General features: G+C 43.9%; 1 protein-coding gene across 1 annotated transcript in view; it reads right to left on the reverse strand.

Annotated features, from left to right (window-relative positions):
- ABCE1 (ATP binding cassette subfamily E member 1) overlaps window positions 1–17,586 on the reverse strand; it is a 670,940-nt gene that overhangs the window by 83,138 nt on the left and 570,216 nt on the right. The window contains exons 12-13 of the mRNA XM_069631213.1: window positions 6,784–6,843; window positions 6,642–6,700 (exon numbers count right to left, since the gene is read on the reverse strand). Of these exons, the coding sequence (XP_069487314.1) occupies window positions 6,642–6,700; window positions 6,784–6,843 (119 nt within the window). The remainder of the gene's footprint in view (window positions 1–6,641; window positions 6,701–6,783; window positions 6,844–17,586) is intronic.

Below are 17,586 nucleotides of genomic sequence, written 5' to 3' on the forward strand. Positions count from 1 at the left end.
GGTTTCTCCCATTCATTCCAACCAAGCTGTCAGTCACCCAGCAGGGTGGCTGTCCTTGCCAGACAGCCAGCTGGCCAATCACCTAAGAGTGCATTCCTATCTCCTAGGAGACTAAGCACAGAGTTTCAGCACCTCCCTTGCTTCCTGCCCCGGCCTGACACCCTGGAGCCAGAGGCAGGCTTCACTCGTGAATCCCGCCAAAGGCAAAACGAACAATGGGACCAAACCTGGTTTGGCGCGCAGAGTACATCTCAAAGAAATGGCATAAAAAGAAGACCAGGGCTATTTTGACAAAAATGGCACCCTTGGGTGCTTTACTGCAGCTGTGAACACAGCCCGTGGTTAATGCACACCACAGTAGTTAAAAGTAAACCACTGCCACCAGCCATTCATCGAGAAAAGGGTAACAAAAAAATGTTACATGAGAAGCTAGACAAAGGGGATACGAAGTAACTCACCCAGCACCCTATTGTAAGATAGTGTGTGCTGGGTCTAGAAAGTTATAAGTGTAGGTAAAGTCAATTTCACTTTACTGCTCTTGGAAACAGTAGTTTATCCAATAGAAGGTATTTAAACCTTTGGGAAATCTGAAGGACTTCCCTGTGTCATTGCACTGTAGGTGCAATGTGACACAAAGTAAAAGATGATGCCTATGGAGTCTGTCAGACTCCACAACCAAAAGAAACAGAGTTCAAAATCACATTAAATTACAAGAGAGAGTGGGAAATATATGGTCTCACTCTCTCCAGGCAAAAAATTAAAGTCCTAGAGTCCAGCAAACGAGCTGGGTGGGGGTCCTCTAAGGTAGAGGAATTAGCACATTCCTGAGAATTCTCCCTAACACTGGGCCATTTAGGTAAAATGAGCAGCCTTGGGTGCCTTTAATGCAGCTGTGAACACATATTGCTATAGTATGCATATTATTGGGAGCAGACCAAACATCAACACGATACAATCAACAGTATACCCACTACAGCAATCTCTTAACACTCTGCACCCAAGGGACATTTATTCAGTTAGGAAAAGGCCTAGCACATTTACTCTGCCCTAGACATCACCCCCTACCTTGTCCCACGCCATTTCTACCTAGGACACCAGCATTCACCACCATAGCACTCACCCCCACTTTACACCCACATCTAAGTCTATATTGGGCAAACCCCTTTGCCGACAGCTCATTACAAGGACCCATACCTTTATCCCACACTCTAAACCTATTGTAGGTAAACAAACAGACTATCCTCCCGCACCATGACTACCACATCTCCTAAAGACAGTATTAAACACCATACTAACAGCCAAGTCACTATCATACCCATCGCTCCAATGCAGGATAAGCCATCACCCAAACCCACGCACACAAATACCCCTAACCAACCCCCTCCCATCACAGACTACAGCCAAGAAAGACTCACCATAACCATTCCCTAACAGTTTATCAAGTAAGGCCTATCCACTAAAAAGTACCCTTCTCAACGTCACATCTCTAGGTGCACACACCATAGATACCCACGATTTGATCCTTGAATATGACTTAGATTTCATCGCCATAACTGAGACCTGGCTTCATGCAGCCTCAGGCCCAATGCTCTGCCTAGCCTTACCTTCTGACTACTCAATATTCAGATCGGATTGACAAGAAACCACAGGAGGTGGAGTCACCATAATCTTTAAAACAATTCTCAAGTTTAGAGAATGTCAAATAGAAATACTACCAGGCTATGAACTTTTAATCGCTCAAAATTGCTACAGACCCGAACACTACTATCAACTTCCTAATAGTGTATAGAACACCCAGTACCACTAACAACCCAGACGTAGAATTGCCATTACTTATGACCCCTCATTAAACCAAATACCAAATTCATCCTCCTAGGAGACATCAATCTGGGATATGATGACCCCAGCAATCATAGAGCCACTGCATTCCACAACGCCTTCCTAGAAATGCAATTCAAACAAAATGTAAAGGCTCCAACACACAGAAAATGACGCACCCTCGACTGGATCCTAACACTAAACACCACAATACATAAAGAAGACATTCTAGAGATATCCTGGATGGATCATGGCCTCATTAGATTTGACATCAGAACAAGAGACCCCACCACACACACTCCTCCCCTCATACCCACCATGATGAGAAATTCTCGGAAACTCACCCCAGAAAACCTACTACTAACTACTCAACCATCCCCTTTGCACAACCCAGCTGAAATCTCACCACACTACCATTCCGGCCTCAAGCAAGCCATTGATGAAATAGCTCCACTTAGACCCAAAAGACCAAAACAAAAGCCCAGCAACCCCTGGTTCAATGATGACCTCATTGAACTAAGAAGAAAAAAAGAGCACTAGAACACCCATGTAGAATAAACCTGACAATGGAAAAATAAAAAAGAATTATATCTAATCTCCAATTCTTATAACACGCAAGTATACACACAGAAAGCTAACTCCCTCACTACCTGCATAGCAAATGCCTCCTCTAACAGTAAGGAATTATTTGCCATCATAAAGGAACTAGAAACACCTTCCCACCCTCCCAGCACAGTGGTAGTAAATAAAACCTGGTGCACAACCATCCAAGATGCACTAGCTGCAAAAATTAATACTCTGCAAAACAAAATTGAATCGCAAAATACTAGATACCGCCAACAAGACAATACCATTAGTAGTCACTACTCCCACCAACAATATACCAGAATTCCACTTTACTGCAGTAACCACTGAGCAAGTATCTAAAACGATAGTATCGCTGAAACCCTCTAACTGTAAAGGAGATAACTTCCCTGCTAAACTAGTCAAAGATTGTGCCCCTACACTAGCTCCCATCATAACTAGTTTTGTCAATGCCTCTTTCCAAGCCAACTCCATGCCCCCTCCCCACCCAATATCAAAGCAGCATGGGTCACACCATTACTTAAAAAGCCCACATTAGACCCCCCATACCAACCAATTATAGACCCATCGCCACAGTGCCATTCCTCCTCAAAATATAGACAAAATAGCTTACACAGAAGTCCAAGCCCACCTTGAAAACAACCATCTATTACGAGAGAGACAATCAGGCTTTCGCCCGGGTCACAGCACCGAAACAGCACTGTTGGATCTAAAAAACCAAATGGATGCAGTCAGGGACAGAGGTAAGCTCCGCATTCTATTATTGCTGGACCTGTCTGCAGCATTTGATTTAATCGATCAAAGTAAACTGTGCCAACCCTAACCGATAACTTCCACTTCTCCAAGGAAGCATCCACATGGATCAACTCCTTCCTCTCTGACCAAACCTGCAGAGTAGCCATAGGTGATATAGCAGCTGACCGTATACCAGTACCAATAGGAGTCCCCCAAGGATCCTGCCTCTCACCAACGCTCTACAATGCATACACTAAATTACTCTCCGCAGCTTTAGACACTATGGGAGTAATTTACACCAATTTTGCTGACGATACACAAATATTTATTCTTATCTCAGGCAATTTAGAACAAGACACCATCATAGTAAATAAAATCTACACCATCATCCAAATCTGGATGGCAGCCAACAGCCTTTGCCTAAATGGAGAGAAAACCGAGATCCTCAGAGTAGGCTCTCCCACCCGACTAGCCAATCTCCAACAACTCTACAAAAGTACAGTCATCGATAATACCCCTATACCCATCTCAAATCAAGTAAAAACTCTAGGACTTTACCTTTATTCGAGTCTCACCATGAACAAACACATCAGCGCCCTGGCATCTTCCACAGCATACACCACCAAACCTATTTCACTAAGCAGGCCCTTCCTCACACAGCAAAATTGCATAACACTAGCATGAGCTTTGATACTAACCAAATTAGACTATTGTAATATACTCTTACTAGGCACCTCCAAAAAAAAGTCAACAAAATGCAACTACTGCTGAACAAAGCCCAGAGAACAGCACTAGGCATAAAAAAAGGGCGCACTTAACTCATCTTAGTAGAGAAGCACACTGGCTTCCCATCCAGGCAAGGATACGCCACAAAACGCTCACACACAAATGTGTAACAGGCCACGCCCCCAGCTACCTTAACAATTGCCTTAGTCGCAAAGAATCTATCAGAACCCCGAGATCCACTGCCAATTTACACCTGCACATACCGCGTTTCAAAAACAGAACTGGCAGCGCTTGCTTCCCTGTAGCAGCCCCAAGACTCTGGAACTCTCTGCCAGCCAACATAATCAATGAGCCCTCCCTAGTCAACTTCAAGAAACTCCTTAAAACGTGGCTCTTTAATGAATTCTAAATTCCTGCCACAATTGTCCCTGTAAACACACAGAATAAATGGAAATCATATAAATGCAACTACCAAGCATGTTTTTGAGCACAAAGCGACCTGTAACCATCAAGCGTGTATAGATTGTAACTTCTATACTGAGATCACCCAAATGTAATAATTTTTGCAAACTGTCATGTAACCTTAAGCCTATGTAATCTTGTAAATAAGGTGTGATGCCCATGGGTTTGGGCATACAACAAATGTTATAAATAAAAAATAAAATAAAAATAAAATAAAGGTGCACCAAATTAGTAAAAAGGTATCACTGCCACCAGCCATTGAAGGTAAGCTTGTCCCTGTAACATAATCGTTAGTTTTAGTGTAATAGGGGATACATTGCATCTCCCCAGCAATACACATAAGGTGGGGTGTGCTGGTTTCACCAAATAAAATGTAAAAGGGATCCAAAGATTTGTTCTACCACTGGGAAATGTATTTCTCTAAAGGTTAGCCAGAGAAAGTTAAAAAGGGGAACCCAGCCCGTAGGGCAACCCAGCAACAACAGGCATGTATTGCCAAAAGGTTGTCCAAGAGGATAGCTTTTAAAAGACACTATGGAGAGTCTAAAAAATGACACCCATGAAACGAGAAAGATTCTGTGAGTGTGGAAAAAGGTTCCCACTCACGGAGGTATAAGGAAAAATAAACCAGTAAAGCCAAAAGTTCTGGGGTTGACACAGGTCAGGAAGATTTACGATTACTATGAAAATCTTACCTAACAATGTTGATGTGGGTGTTCGTCTGAAGCCTTCGAGTAGTTGAGCATTTGTGAGGCGAAAACAAAGGAAAGGAAGAAAGTCTACAAGTACAACTTTAGTTAATCAAAGGCATCAGCCTGGAAGAGAACTCTGCATTTGCGACCAACTTTGATGGCGGAAAAATACAATCAGAGGGACCTCGATGCATGAAGGACCATGGGTACAGTACACGTCACACTAGGGATAGTATTACTAAACATGCTCTGTCGACATCCGTTTGAGTTTCGAAAACGAATGATGTACTCATGGTGGCCCTGAATCATGCTGTTCCCATCTTCATCTTGTATCCTGGCTTGCAACATTATGTGTTACTACTGACTTCTGCAATTGTATTCGCTCTCCACTCTTGCTTCTCCACTCTTTTTGACTGCTTACTCTCTTTTCTGTCCTCCTTTCCCTTCTCCATTTTCCTATCTCCTCCCCTTACTTTCTTCTATGCACTTACTCTATCAGAATTGTCCCTGGACCTAATAAGAGAGCAACCTCGTCTGTTTCCTCCACCCTCCCATTACTGTTTTTTTCCTCCCCACCAACCCTCCAACACTATCTGAAATGTCGTCAGGCCTAGTAGGATAGTCGCGTGTTTTGTTTCTCCCCTCCCTTTCTGCACCCCTCTCCCTCACCTTTTGTTTTTCTCCGGCTCTACCAGAAATGTCGTCAGGCCTAGTACGGTAGTCGCCTGTCTGTTTCCATTTCCTTCCCACTCTCCCACTCCTTTCCTTATCTATATCTTAGCTCTTGCACTATCTGAAATGTCGTCAGGCCGAGTACGATGGTTAATTTCACATCCTTACTGTTCATGGCCTGTAAGAATGTGGTTGTATTTTCCCTTGTTCCCTCCCTTGCCTTGAAGCGCTTTGAAACACATTGTGTATAGGCGCTGATCATATCATGTGATACGCCGTGACTTCCACTAGATGACGGATTAGGCAGAGCATGTGATCAAATCCGATCCATAAGCTCCAGGATTGAAATTACTTTGTTTAATAAAACCTTTAATGTATTATTGTTTTCTTGAATAAGTGATTGCTCAGAGCTTTTTGTACCTTCGTACAGCCCTCCTAGACTAAGGCAGACTGCTCAGCCATTCTACCAAACCTTTGTGTTGGACAGGCCATACCTAAGAGTTGGAACCCTGTACATCCATGATGGGCTTTTCTAAGTTCTGTCACAGACCGTAACTTGTGCAAAACTCCTCAACAGCGTAATCAGTAGCCAACGGTTCATATATAGCTTTTTCCACAGTAACGTCTTGCAGATCGTTCCCTCCTTACCATAGCAGCAGCATGCACAAAGGATTGTGCCGACGACGTGCAGCAATGCTGTCTAGGGCTGAATTACCCTTCTTACCATTGCATGCTCTTGCCAGCAATTAACCGGAAGGTGGGGGAAGGGACTGTACTCAAGAGGTGGACAAAGCAATGACTGCTAGATGAGCATCTTTAGATTCACAAAAAAGCAGTATGAAAAAAGTTACTAAGTACTTTTTATATTAACATAAAATTAGGCATGCAGTTGTTTGGAGGTGCACACAGACTTAAACCAAGTACTAGTGTGTAGACTTAAAGTTAACCTACTGTTGACTTGGGACTGATCTTCTGAGGTTTGTAGCTCACATTAAGAACTGGCACATCACCTATAAATAATAAATAAAGGTAAATCGTGGAACCAAAAAGAACATAGGCTTTTCACGTGCATATACTGAAACACAACCATTACCTCCTTCATCAGGTTTAAGTCTTCCAGCAAGCATTCGGATAAATGTAGTCTTCCCGGTTCCTAGTGAAACAATATTTTGTATCACTTAACATCAGCAAAAGTTAAAATGCAGCATAAAAGTAACAGCAACAGACTATGGAGAAATAGTTCCATCCAGTATAAATAAGCAGATGGCTGGAACTGCTTGTATTGCCAGTGTAATGGTCTGAGAAAACTCAAAAATTACACAGAGGATCAGGAGTCAAAGTCGGGACTCAAATAACGGAAGTAGACAAAGTGAAAGGCAAAATCCAGCTTTATTAACATACAAATAAAGCAGGGACAGCATACAAGCAAAAATCGCTCAGAGCTCCCATACAAAACATCTTTTTGTCAGGTGAACATTTGTCATAACTGACATCACACTACAATTTTAGTTACCAAAACCAACGAGGTGAAGGGATTGGTTAGTAATGTAACTATATTGGATACATTACTCACCGTAATCTTATTTCTAAAGTTGGTATCTGCTTAGATTCACATGCTGTGCATAGGCCGACATCTAGTGGAAGCTGCAGAGTATTACAGGTGTTGTTTTCGAAACTTGAAAAGGGACATCAACAGGGTGTGCCAGTAATACTATCCCTAGTATGACGTCCACTGTACCCATGATCCTTTACGCGTCAAGGTCCCTCAGATTGTTCTTTTTCTGACATGAGGTAGCATGAAGTGTAGCCCGAGTACAGTTGTATCCAAGCAGATACGCATCAGACAAGCTCATAAGCATCCAGCCCTCCAGATAAGGAGCGTATTGGGGCTTTTTACACAGTAAAAAATTGTAAAAATGCCACATTTTATTTTTATTTTCGTACCATTTAAGCAGGCTGGCCACAGTACTTTGAGAATTACCCTATTCTTTCTTGCCAGTAGATGGCGCTGGAAAACATTTAGCAAATGCTAGCTTTGTGTGAACTGCTGTGCCATATTACTGTAATAGGAGTAGGACGCACACTTTTGGGAATCGCTGCAAGCGGTTGCTTTTTTAAATCATTTTTTCAAAACGCACAGGTTCTGTCTGGTGAGTTTGATTGGGGACGGGGACCGGCCTGAAACGGAAGTACCAACAATGTCATTCATGGCCCTGGATTTATTTGGCCGAATATGAACGGGGTTAATTGCTACGACTCATCTTCGATCCATGGAGAAGGGACATAACATGTTTTTATTTTGGATGTGGTATGTTAATTTTGCCTCGACAAAAGCCCAATCTTTCGGGTACTCTTTAACGGTATCACCCCCCATGCAGACATAACTCTCTAAAAAGTGTTCTTCATGGACTATCTTCTCTTTAAGGAGAACACTAAGCATGTTTAGAGCTATGGAATAAATGACAGGGTTCTGCAGCGGCTAATGTAGCGTGCACAATTGTCCATGTCCCTCACATATTAGTGCGGTCTCTAGCAGACTGTGGAAATACAGCTTCTGGGTGGTGGGACCTTTTCACAATCAAGCCTACTAACCCATCCTACCCTTTTTCCATTCAGATCCACCAGGACGCCAGGGGAACACTCCAGTGGTGATAGTGCACAGTATAAATAGCCATTAACATTGAGTTGAATATGATTTATCCATCTTCAGTGATAGAAGCAGGGCCTTTCACCAGACCACTAAGTGTGACCCTAGCAAACCCATTCATAGCTCTGCAACACCGCGCAGCACAATCCTGTGCATTTACAGCTGACTTTAACAGTGCAGTAAATCTCTTCAAAGGTCGGGCAATTACAAAGAGTCTGACCTAGCAGCCTCACAAGTGGAATCTGCAAATCGTCCAGGTGATGCAGACGCTTGAACATCAATAACAGGTGGATTCAGCCACTGTGTGACAGTTTCTCCCCGAGTCCCTTCTTCCTATAGGAAGAGCCAATCTTCCAGTAAACGCGTGTGAGCAGGCAGTTAAACACAGGCACATCACAGTGCAGCAATAATGCAATTCTATATGGGGCATATAGAATTGCATTATTGCTGCACTGGCCACCCCCCAGTCTCATAACATTGGATTTGACAGGCAGACAGTCTCATCAGCCAGTCAGTGCCCCAGAGATTCTAGTATAGCGGACTGTGGTAGAACCAACATTACATTTTCTCCCCTGTTGCTCCCAGCAACTGAAGTTGCTTGGGCCGTCCAGAGAACTGCCCCACACTCTGCAATGTCCTGTTATGCCATGACATTGAATCTTTCATTGCACTCCATCTGCCATTTTCACACTTTCTAGGACCTTTAGGATCTGCAAGAAGTGACTGTTTCAGACTTAAATTGAGAGAGTTAACTGATTGTAACATTGAAGCTGCACTGGAATAGTCTCATTACAATGAGTAATGTAGTTAGATGCCCCTACACAAGTAAGTTTGCCACTCCCCCCACCGTCTCTGAAGTTGGTGCCCCTCCCAACATTTGAAGGGTTAGCCCCATCTAAATTTTAGCCTAGGTGCACCCCTGGATGTGCGCACTTGCATTTTGTTAGGCAGAGAGGCGAGGGAAGCCTTTACCCAAAACTGTCAGTGTTCATGTTTTACTGTATTTGTTCAGAAAAATGTACTTGGAACAAACGCAGAAAAACTTTAAAGCTGTTACTTTCAAGAAGACTTCCATCACCTCTCTGCATATTGCGCTTTAAAATATACTATTTGATAGTATGTGTTAGATACGTTTTACTCTCTTGCAGAGGAGAAAATTAATTTTTACTCTTAATATTGCATTTACTCTCTAATTTGAAAAAGCATGCGTAAAATACTCCCACCTCAAAATTTTATCTGGAGCACTGCAAGCATCCATGCGCCTTCTCTGAGGGGAGGAAGGGTGGGCGCATGTGAATCTAAGCAGATACAAGCATCAGAAATACGATTAAGGTGAGTAATGTATCCCTTCTGAGGCTTGTGGAATCTGCTTAGATCACATGCTGTGCATAGATTAGCGAGCAGTGTTAGAAGGTGGTGGTGGGATGTAAGAAGGTATATGGGCGAACAAATGTCTTAGAACCGCTTGTCCCACCTGTGTATCGGTCTTGGAACGAGTGTCAATGCAGTAATGCCGAGTGGAAGTGTGTGTATTGAGCTCCGTGTAGCTGCTTTGCAAATGCTGTCTAGAGGGACATTTGCAATGAAAGCCAAGAGTGGTTCCTGTGTTCCTTGTGGACTGAGCTCTGGGCGTAAAAGGCAGTGTCGTGTTTGATAAGGAATAGCACAATTGTATACACCTACTATCTACCTGGAGATGGCATTATTTGAAGTGTGGTCTCCTTCTCTGCCTGGTGCTATGGAGACAAACAGTTGATCTGTTTTTCTTAGCGGTCTGGTCTTGTCTACATAGTAGAAGACCGCCCTCCTCACATCTAGTGTGTGGAGTTTTACCTCAGCTGAGCTGGTGGGTTCCTGAAAGAAAGGCGGTAGCTCTATTGAGTGGTTTACATGAAATTTAGAGATTAACTTGGGGGAGAACCTAGGATGCATACGTAAAACCAGTTTATCCTTGTGTATAACAAAGAAAGGATCCTGCACTGACAATGCTTGCATTTCACTCACTCTTCTTATGGAAGTGATAGCCACTAAGAAGGCAGTTTTGCAAGTTAGGTGGCTAAGACTACGCATCGGCTCGAAAGGAGGTCCCATGACCTTAGCGAGTACAACACCGAGATCCCAACCTGGCGGCGGATTAGAAATTGGAGGGTGAAGTCTCTTTACCCACTCCATGAATGCTTTCATGACAGGCACCTTCCACCACGAGACTATTGTGGGAGGTGGTGTAGGCTGACAAGGCCGCCAGATGGACCTTTAAGGAGTTGAATACTAACCCTGAATCTAGCAAGTGGAGCATGTAGGTTAGAGTGTGGGGTGGAGTACATTCTATTTGGTTAATTTTTTTAGACTGGCACCAAATTACGAATCTTCTCCACTTGTCAAAATAACAGTACCTAGTGTTCGGTTTTCTTGCTTCCTTCAAGATATCCATACATTTCTGTGGTAGGTTAACATGTCTGAACTCTATGACCTCAGGAACCATGCTGCCAAGTTCATTGAGTGAGGTTGAGGGTTAGTCCCCGTACTGAGTTAGCAGATTGTACGGGCACAGGCGCTTGATAGGATCACACATCGCCAGTTTGCGCAGATGTGGATACCAGGGTTGTCTTGCCCACACAGGAGCAACTAGGATGAGCGTCATCTGTTCCTTGTGGATCTTGTTGACCACCTTCTTCATGAGAGGTGTCAGGGGGAGTGGGGTGGCGTAAGCAAATTTCCCTGACCAGTTCATCCATAGTGCGTTCCCCTTGGAGCCTGGCCGGGGGAATGTTAGGGAGAATTCTCAGAAATGTGCTAATTCCCTTCACCTTAGAGATCCCCAGCAACTTTGCTGGATTTTGAGGACTTGATTTTTTTACATGGAAAGAGTGAGCCTTTTTTCCCACTCATGTATTTTGATGTGTGTTTTACATTTGTGTTCTGATTATGGAGATTTAGATAACTCAATAGGCATCATCTTTTCATGTGTGTTACACAGCACCCTCAGCGCAGTGACACAGGGATGTCGTTTAGACTTCCCAAAGGCTTAAATACCTTCTCTGGGATCAACTACTGTTTCCCAGAGAATGTAAAGTGAAAATGACTTTACTAGTCTTTTCCAAATTCATAGACCCAGCACACACCATCTTACAATGGAGTGCTGGAGGGGTTACATAGTATCCCCCGTCTAAACACTAAAGTAGCAGTCAAATGCTACCCTTTCCTAATGAAAGGGCTGGTGGCAGTGGTTTTACAACAAACTACCTTGATTTTTCCCGACCGCGAACACCAGTAGCTAAAAATCACGGGAGCCATGTTTTTCAAGATAGCGCCTTAAGCACCTTTGTTTAAAACAGGTCCTGGTCGTCTTTTTTCGCCATTTCTTTTTGGAAAGGTCCTTCTAGTGTGTCTCCGCGCACCAAACCAGGATTGGTCCCTTTGTTCATGAACCTTTGGCGGGCTTCAGGACTGAAGACCGCCTCTGGCGTCTGTCTGGGGCGAGCAGGAAGTGAGGGAGGTGCCCGAAACTCCCTGTGCTCAGTCTCCTAGGAGACCCAAATGCACTTGCGTGATTGGCTGGCGGACTGTCCGGCAAGGACAGCCACCCTACTGGGTGAGTTACAGCTAGGCTGGAATGAAAGGGAGAAAACTGTTAGACGAGCTCGAAGAGTACGGCTGCTCCAACTCCTGAACCGTTGGTTTGCCCTATGAAGCCCTGCTGCAGGTCGGAATCGCTAAGTTGATATCGACAGAGAAGCCCCTTCAAGGACAACTTCTTCCTTTGATTTGTTGGGACCAATCAACTCGTGGTTAGGATTAACCAGGGGGAAGGACACCAGCTTGTGTGCTTGACGACAGCTACTCAAACCGAAGATCTTCCATTTGCCAGCTTGTTTGACCCCGTGCAGTGCAGGAGTCCTTCAACGTCCTCCCTCTTGTCCCCACGACTGAGGCTCAGGCACAGTGAGATCTGCAGGAACTGCCATGAACCAACCTCTTCAGCTGCATCTTTTTCTTCATACTAAGGTACTGTGCCAACCCGATTGAGAGAACTTACCTCTTGCAGTGAAAGTTCACGAACCTTTCCCAATTTACAGGCCTAATCAGCTTGTGATTCAACATAGGATTCTTTTTTCGTACAAACTACTTCTGAGAACATTGGCAAATACTTTACCGTTTACTACAAGAACTGCTCTTTCCTATCCAAGACACTAGCCCATTGACTTTGGCCTAGGCCTATTGAACTGAAACTATTTGCACTGTCTAAGAAAGTATTTGTGATCTATTCTATTAACTTGTGCCTTTTTACTCCCATTCAAAGTAACTGAAATGCCATTTTGCTCCTATTTCAGGGGAGCCTAATTTACTCACAAACTTATTGGTTTGGTATTGAAGTCCGTTTGTGTATAATATTAAGTTGCCTCCTTCTAGAGAATGTTTTATAACTGACTGTTGAATAAATTAATAAGTGTTTTACCAAGAAACCTTTGAGTATAAGTGTCTACTTGAACCACTGTGATTGTAAGACCTCTGTGTAACATCCTTGTACTGCTCACATTCCCTCTTGAGATAGGCCTGGCTGCTCAGCTCGCTACCAAAAACTGTAGTACAGACTTATACCAAAGGTTGGTTTTGCTTACACCTGTAGTCCCAAATATATGTGGTGGTCCCAGAGGGTACTGCATGCAATTCTGCCTAACAGTCAGAGGTCTTCATGATCCGTGTCCGGGTCATATAGTTCAATTGTGGTTGTATCTTGCGGTGGTTCAACGGGGTGAGACCTTTTAGCAGGGGTTTGAACAGGGTTCTGTGACCCAGAGGCCACTGTTTTGGGAGGGGTGGAGTGAAAACTTGTTTAATAGTTCGGGTCCTTTAAAAAAAAAAAAAATTTGCCATGAAGAACGTTCTTCTCAGGACCCGATCTATACCCTCAGCTGACCATTGGGCAGAACTAGGTATGACCAGAGATTGGGGAAGGAGACCCAGGTCCTCTACGTTGGGATAACTTTAGATGGTGTAGCCTTTTTCTTCAAGGCTGAAGACAGGGAATCCTGTGCTTGAGGTTCCTTTCTTTTATGAGAGGACCGATCATTCTGTGCCTTATCCCTATGAAGGGTTTTAGAGGAGCTCTTTTTAGAGTCCTTTGACCTTACAAGACTTTCCGGTACATGCTTAACTAATTGTGCAAGTCTGGCTTGTATGGGCTTTTTTACAGCTATTGACGAGGAACGTCGAATCTTGGCCACAGTTCGTTCCGAAGTCACGTAAGCCAACTCACGATCTCCGGGAATATTTTTTATTGCGACATCTGTTCCGTTTTCGACAGTCGGGATCTGTCATGTGGCGATCTCGATCTGGAGTACCCAGAGGACAGCGAATCAGCGGACCTTTCCCTGGATGTCGCTGTTTGCTCAACATGTGCGTCGATTCTCGGCAGTGGGTTGTGCGTTTGGTGGGGGGTGGAGGATAATGAGAGCGCTTTCACCGCCGGGTGTAGTCCCCATAACATGGCCGCCGGCCTGTCTGTTAGGGTCAGGGGCCTGCACTTGAGAAACTTGAGTAACCCTGTCGCCTTGGCCGTCAGATACCGCTGCGTTACTGCCGTCGCTGAAAGCACCCTCAACTTCCATGGCCTCGAGTTGCTTGGCGTGATGGGCCCAGCGCTTAGTTAGGCAGTCCTTAAGTGTCTTGGGTTTGAAGAGTCTACACGCTCGACAGGAACCCTCGACGTGGTCCAGAGGGAGACAGAGGTTACACACAACGTGTTTGTCCATCCACGGAACTTTTTGCTGCACTTGGGGCACAATTTAAAGGGGGTCCTTTCCACAACAGAATGACACAGCAGTTAGGCGAATGTAGTGTACGAAAAGGAGTAAATACATTCTATTATGACCTCCCTACTGTCTGAGCCGAAGCCCGTAGCGGCCTTCCAAGGCCGGAACGGATCCGCCGACGGGAGTCTTTCGACGTTCGTTTGTTGTTCTTCACCTGCATCGGGTTATATTGGAAGTCGGTGAGTACAATAGATAGTTTTTCTTGCTATCGTTAATTTGATAATAAATAGCGATAAGCCAAAAGAGGAACTCTGCTATAAGCGTCTGTCTATGATGGCGGAAAAAAACAATCTTTGGGACCTCGATGCGTGAAGGATCATGGGTACAGTGGACACCACACTAGGGATAGTACTACTGACGCCCCGTCTACGTCCCTTTTTGAGTTTCAAAAACAACTGTCATACTCTGCAGCTTCCACTAGATGTCGGCCTATGCACAGCATGTGATCTAAGTAGATTTTACAAGCCTCAGAATAGTATAGTGGTGTGGTTTGGTCCGGGGTGGCGGTGGGGGATTTTGGGCAGGGGGGGGTGGTGTGGGCCGGTGGGGGTGGCAAAAGTTATAGGGGGGGTCCCCAAAATGTATCTTCTTCCCATAGACTGAATGTGGAAAAAAACTTTCTTCACGCTTACAGCCCAAACCGCTGGACGGATTTTCACCAAATTTGCGGCAGGAGAAGCAGCTTGGTCCCAAAAGCATGCTTTTGTAAATTTGGTGAAAAGCCGTCCAGTAGTTTTTAAAAAAATGACCAAAAAGTAGGTCACAAAAATGTGTGATAGCTATGTATGCTCCGCGGACACACTTCCCTGTTCGCTCCGCTGAAAGGACACTGATTGGTTAAAAAAGCGTGAAGTGTGTCAGATTTTTTGAAACGCCCGCCATCTTGGATTCACAGACATCTGCCGGTGTCCACAGACATCACGGTACAAACATATTAAAAAACACAACATTGCACTTGTCAAACTTACCAAATAATCTCTGGGGAGGTGAGGGGTGATGAGGATGGGATGGGATGGGATATGGCTGCAAGAAGCAAAAAAAGGGCGTTTTTTGTCGCGAAAGTACGCAAACAGTTCGGATGTTCGCGAACAGTCCTGAAAAGTTTGTGGACACCTCAGAATTACAGGGTTGGTGAAATGCAGTTCTTGAATGGCTTATAACTTTGGCGCCTTCTATGTATGAAGATGATCAGTAAGGTTATCAACGCTGTCTTATAGTTCTGTTTTTTCATTACTGTACTTTCCCTGGATATGCTCATATTTGTACACATTGCACTTACACTACTTTCCTTAGGGTCTAGTCACAATATGTGATAGTTATACATAGGGAAGTAGTAGCTTTGAAGCAGAGCAATCATTTCTGTGCATGAAGATAATCAGTTAGGTTATGAAGATTGTCGGGTAATACTGCTGTTTTTTTGTTTACTTCACTTTCCATGTATATGCTCTATTTGTATGTGTTGTTGTCTGTGTTTTGTGTGCAGTAATGCAATAATGTAAGTGGGTTTGATTAGGTACTTATTAAATGTTTCACAGTATGCAAGACTAAAATACTAAAATTAGAGATGCTTTCTTAACATGGCAAGATTATTAATATTGCATCTTCATCATGTCTGCTGCACACTATGCCTATGTTACTACATGTGTACCTTAGTATATTGGAAAAAACTTCATAATACAATGCTATTTGGATTAATGCATTACTTAATGCACTAGGTACCTCATGGTATTTATTCCAATGATCCTTGAACTTTTTTATGAACATTACAATAAGAATCCCTTGTACAGACTTTTCATATAAGGAAAATGCACATGTCATGTCATCAGTGATGTCATCAATGATATTTGTGATGTCATCTTTGATGTCCTGGGTGTTAGTCTTAGCAGTGCATGGTGGTGGCGTGAGTTATGGTTGCTTAGCTTACCATAACTGGCAAATTTAAGGGGTTTTTCGGGTTTTACTTGGAACCATAACGTCCCTTTAACAAAGTTTTTTCATTGAATGTATATGTTTTTATGTGTCCAACTTAACCATAATGTCCCCTTAAAGTTTTTTCATTGAAAACAAAATTATATGATACATTACTCACCGTAATCGTATTTCTGATGCTTGTATCTGCTTAGATTCACATGCTGGGCATCGGCCGACATCTAGTGGAAGCTGCAGAGTTTTACAGTTTGTTTTTCGAAACTCGAAAATGGGCGTCGACACAGGGCGTGCCAGTAATACTATCCCTAGTGTGACGTCCACTGTACCCATGATCCCTCACGCGTCTAAGACCCTCAGATTGTATTTTTTCTGACATGAGGTAGCATGAGGAGTAGCGAGAGTCAGATAATCCAAGCAGATAGAAAGATAAGACTACAAGCATTCATGCACCTTCTCTCAGAGGGGAGGAAGGGTGGGTCGCATGTGAATCTAAGCAGATACAAGCATCAGAAATACGATTACGGTGAGTAATGTATCCCTTCTGAGGCTTGTGGAATCTGCTTAGATCACATGCTGTGCATAGATTAGCGAGCAGTGTTAGAAGGAGGTGGGATGTGAGAAGGGTCATGAGCAAATAAATGTCTTAGAATCGCTTGTCCCACTTGAGTATCTGTCTTGGAATGGGTGTCAATGCAGTAATGTTGAGTAAAAGTGTGAATAGAGCTCCAAGTAGCTGCTTTGCAAATGGTGTCAAGGGGTACATTTGCAATGAAAGCCAGAGTGGCACCAATGCCTCTTTTAGAGTGGGCTCTTGGCGTGAAAGGCAGAGTTTTTTCAGAAAGGGAGTAACACAGCTGGATACAGTTAACAATCCACTTAGAGATGGCACCTTTAGAGACGCGATCTCCCTCTCTGCCTGTAGCTACGGAGACAAACAGTTGGTCTGTTTTCCTTACCGGTCTGGTTTTGTTTAGATAGTATAGGACGGCCCTCTGCACCTCTAGGGTGTGTAGTTTCACCTCAGCCGAGCTTTGTGGGTCTTGGAAGAAAGCCGGAAGCTCGATGGACTGGTTCACGTGGAATTTAGAAATAAACTTAGGTGAGAACCTAGTGTGTGTACGTAAAACCAGTTTATCTTTATGAACTGTAAAGAAAAGATCCTGCACCGACAGAGCCTGAATTTCACTAACCCTTCTTATAGATGTAATAGCTACTAAGAAGGCCGTTTTATAAATCGGGTGTTTGAGACTGCTTTTATGCATGGGCTCGAAAGAGGGCCCCATGAGTTTAGATAGCACCACGTTAAGGTCCCATCCAGGTGGTGGGTTTGAAATTGGAGGGTGAAGTCTCTTTACTCCTTCCATGAAGGCTTTAACCGCTGGTAATTTCCACCACAATACCTTGCTATGGGAGGTGGTATACGCTGACAGAGCTGCCAGGTGTACCTTCAGCGAGTTAAAAACCAACCCTGCATCTAGCAGGTGGAGCATGTATGTGACAATTGTGG

This window comes from Ambystoma mexicanum, chromosome 6q, assembly GCF_040938575.1.
Source record: "Ambystoma mexicanum isolate Mex_15411 chromosome 6q, UKY_AmexF1_1, whole genome shotgun sequence".
Lineage (NCBI taxonomy): Eukaryota > Metazoa > Chordata > Amphibia > Caudata > Ambystomatidae > Ambystoma > Ambystoma mexicanum.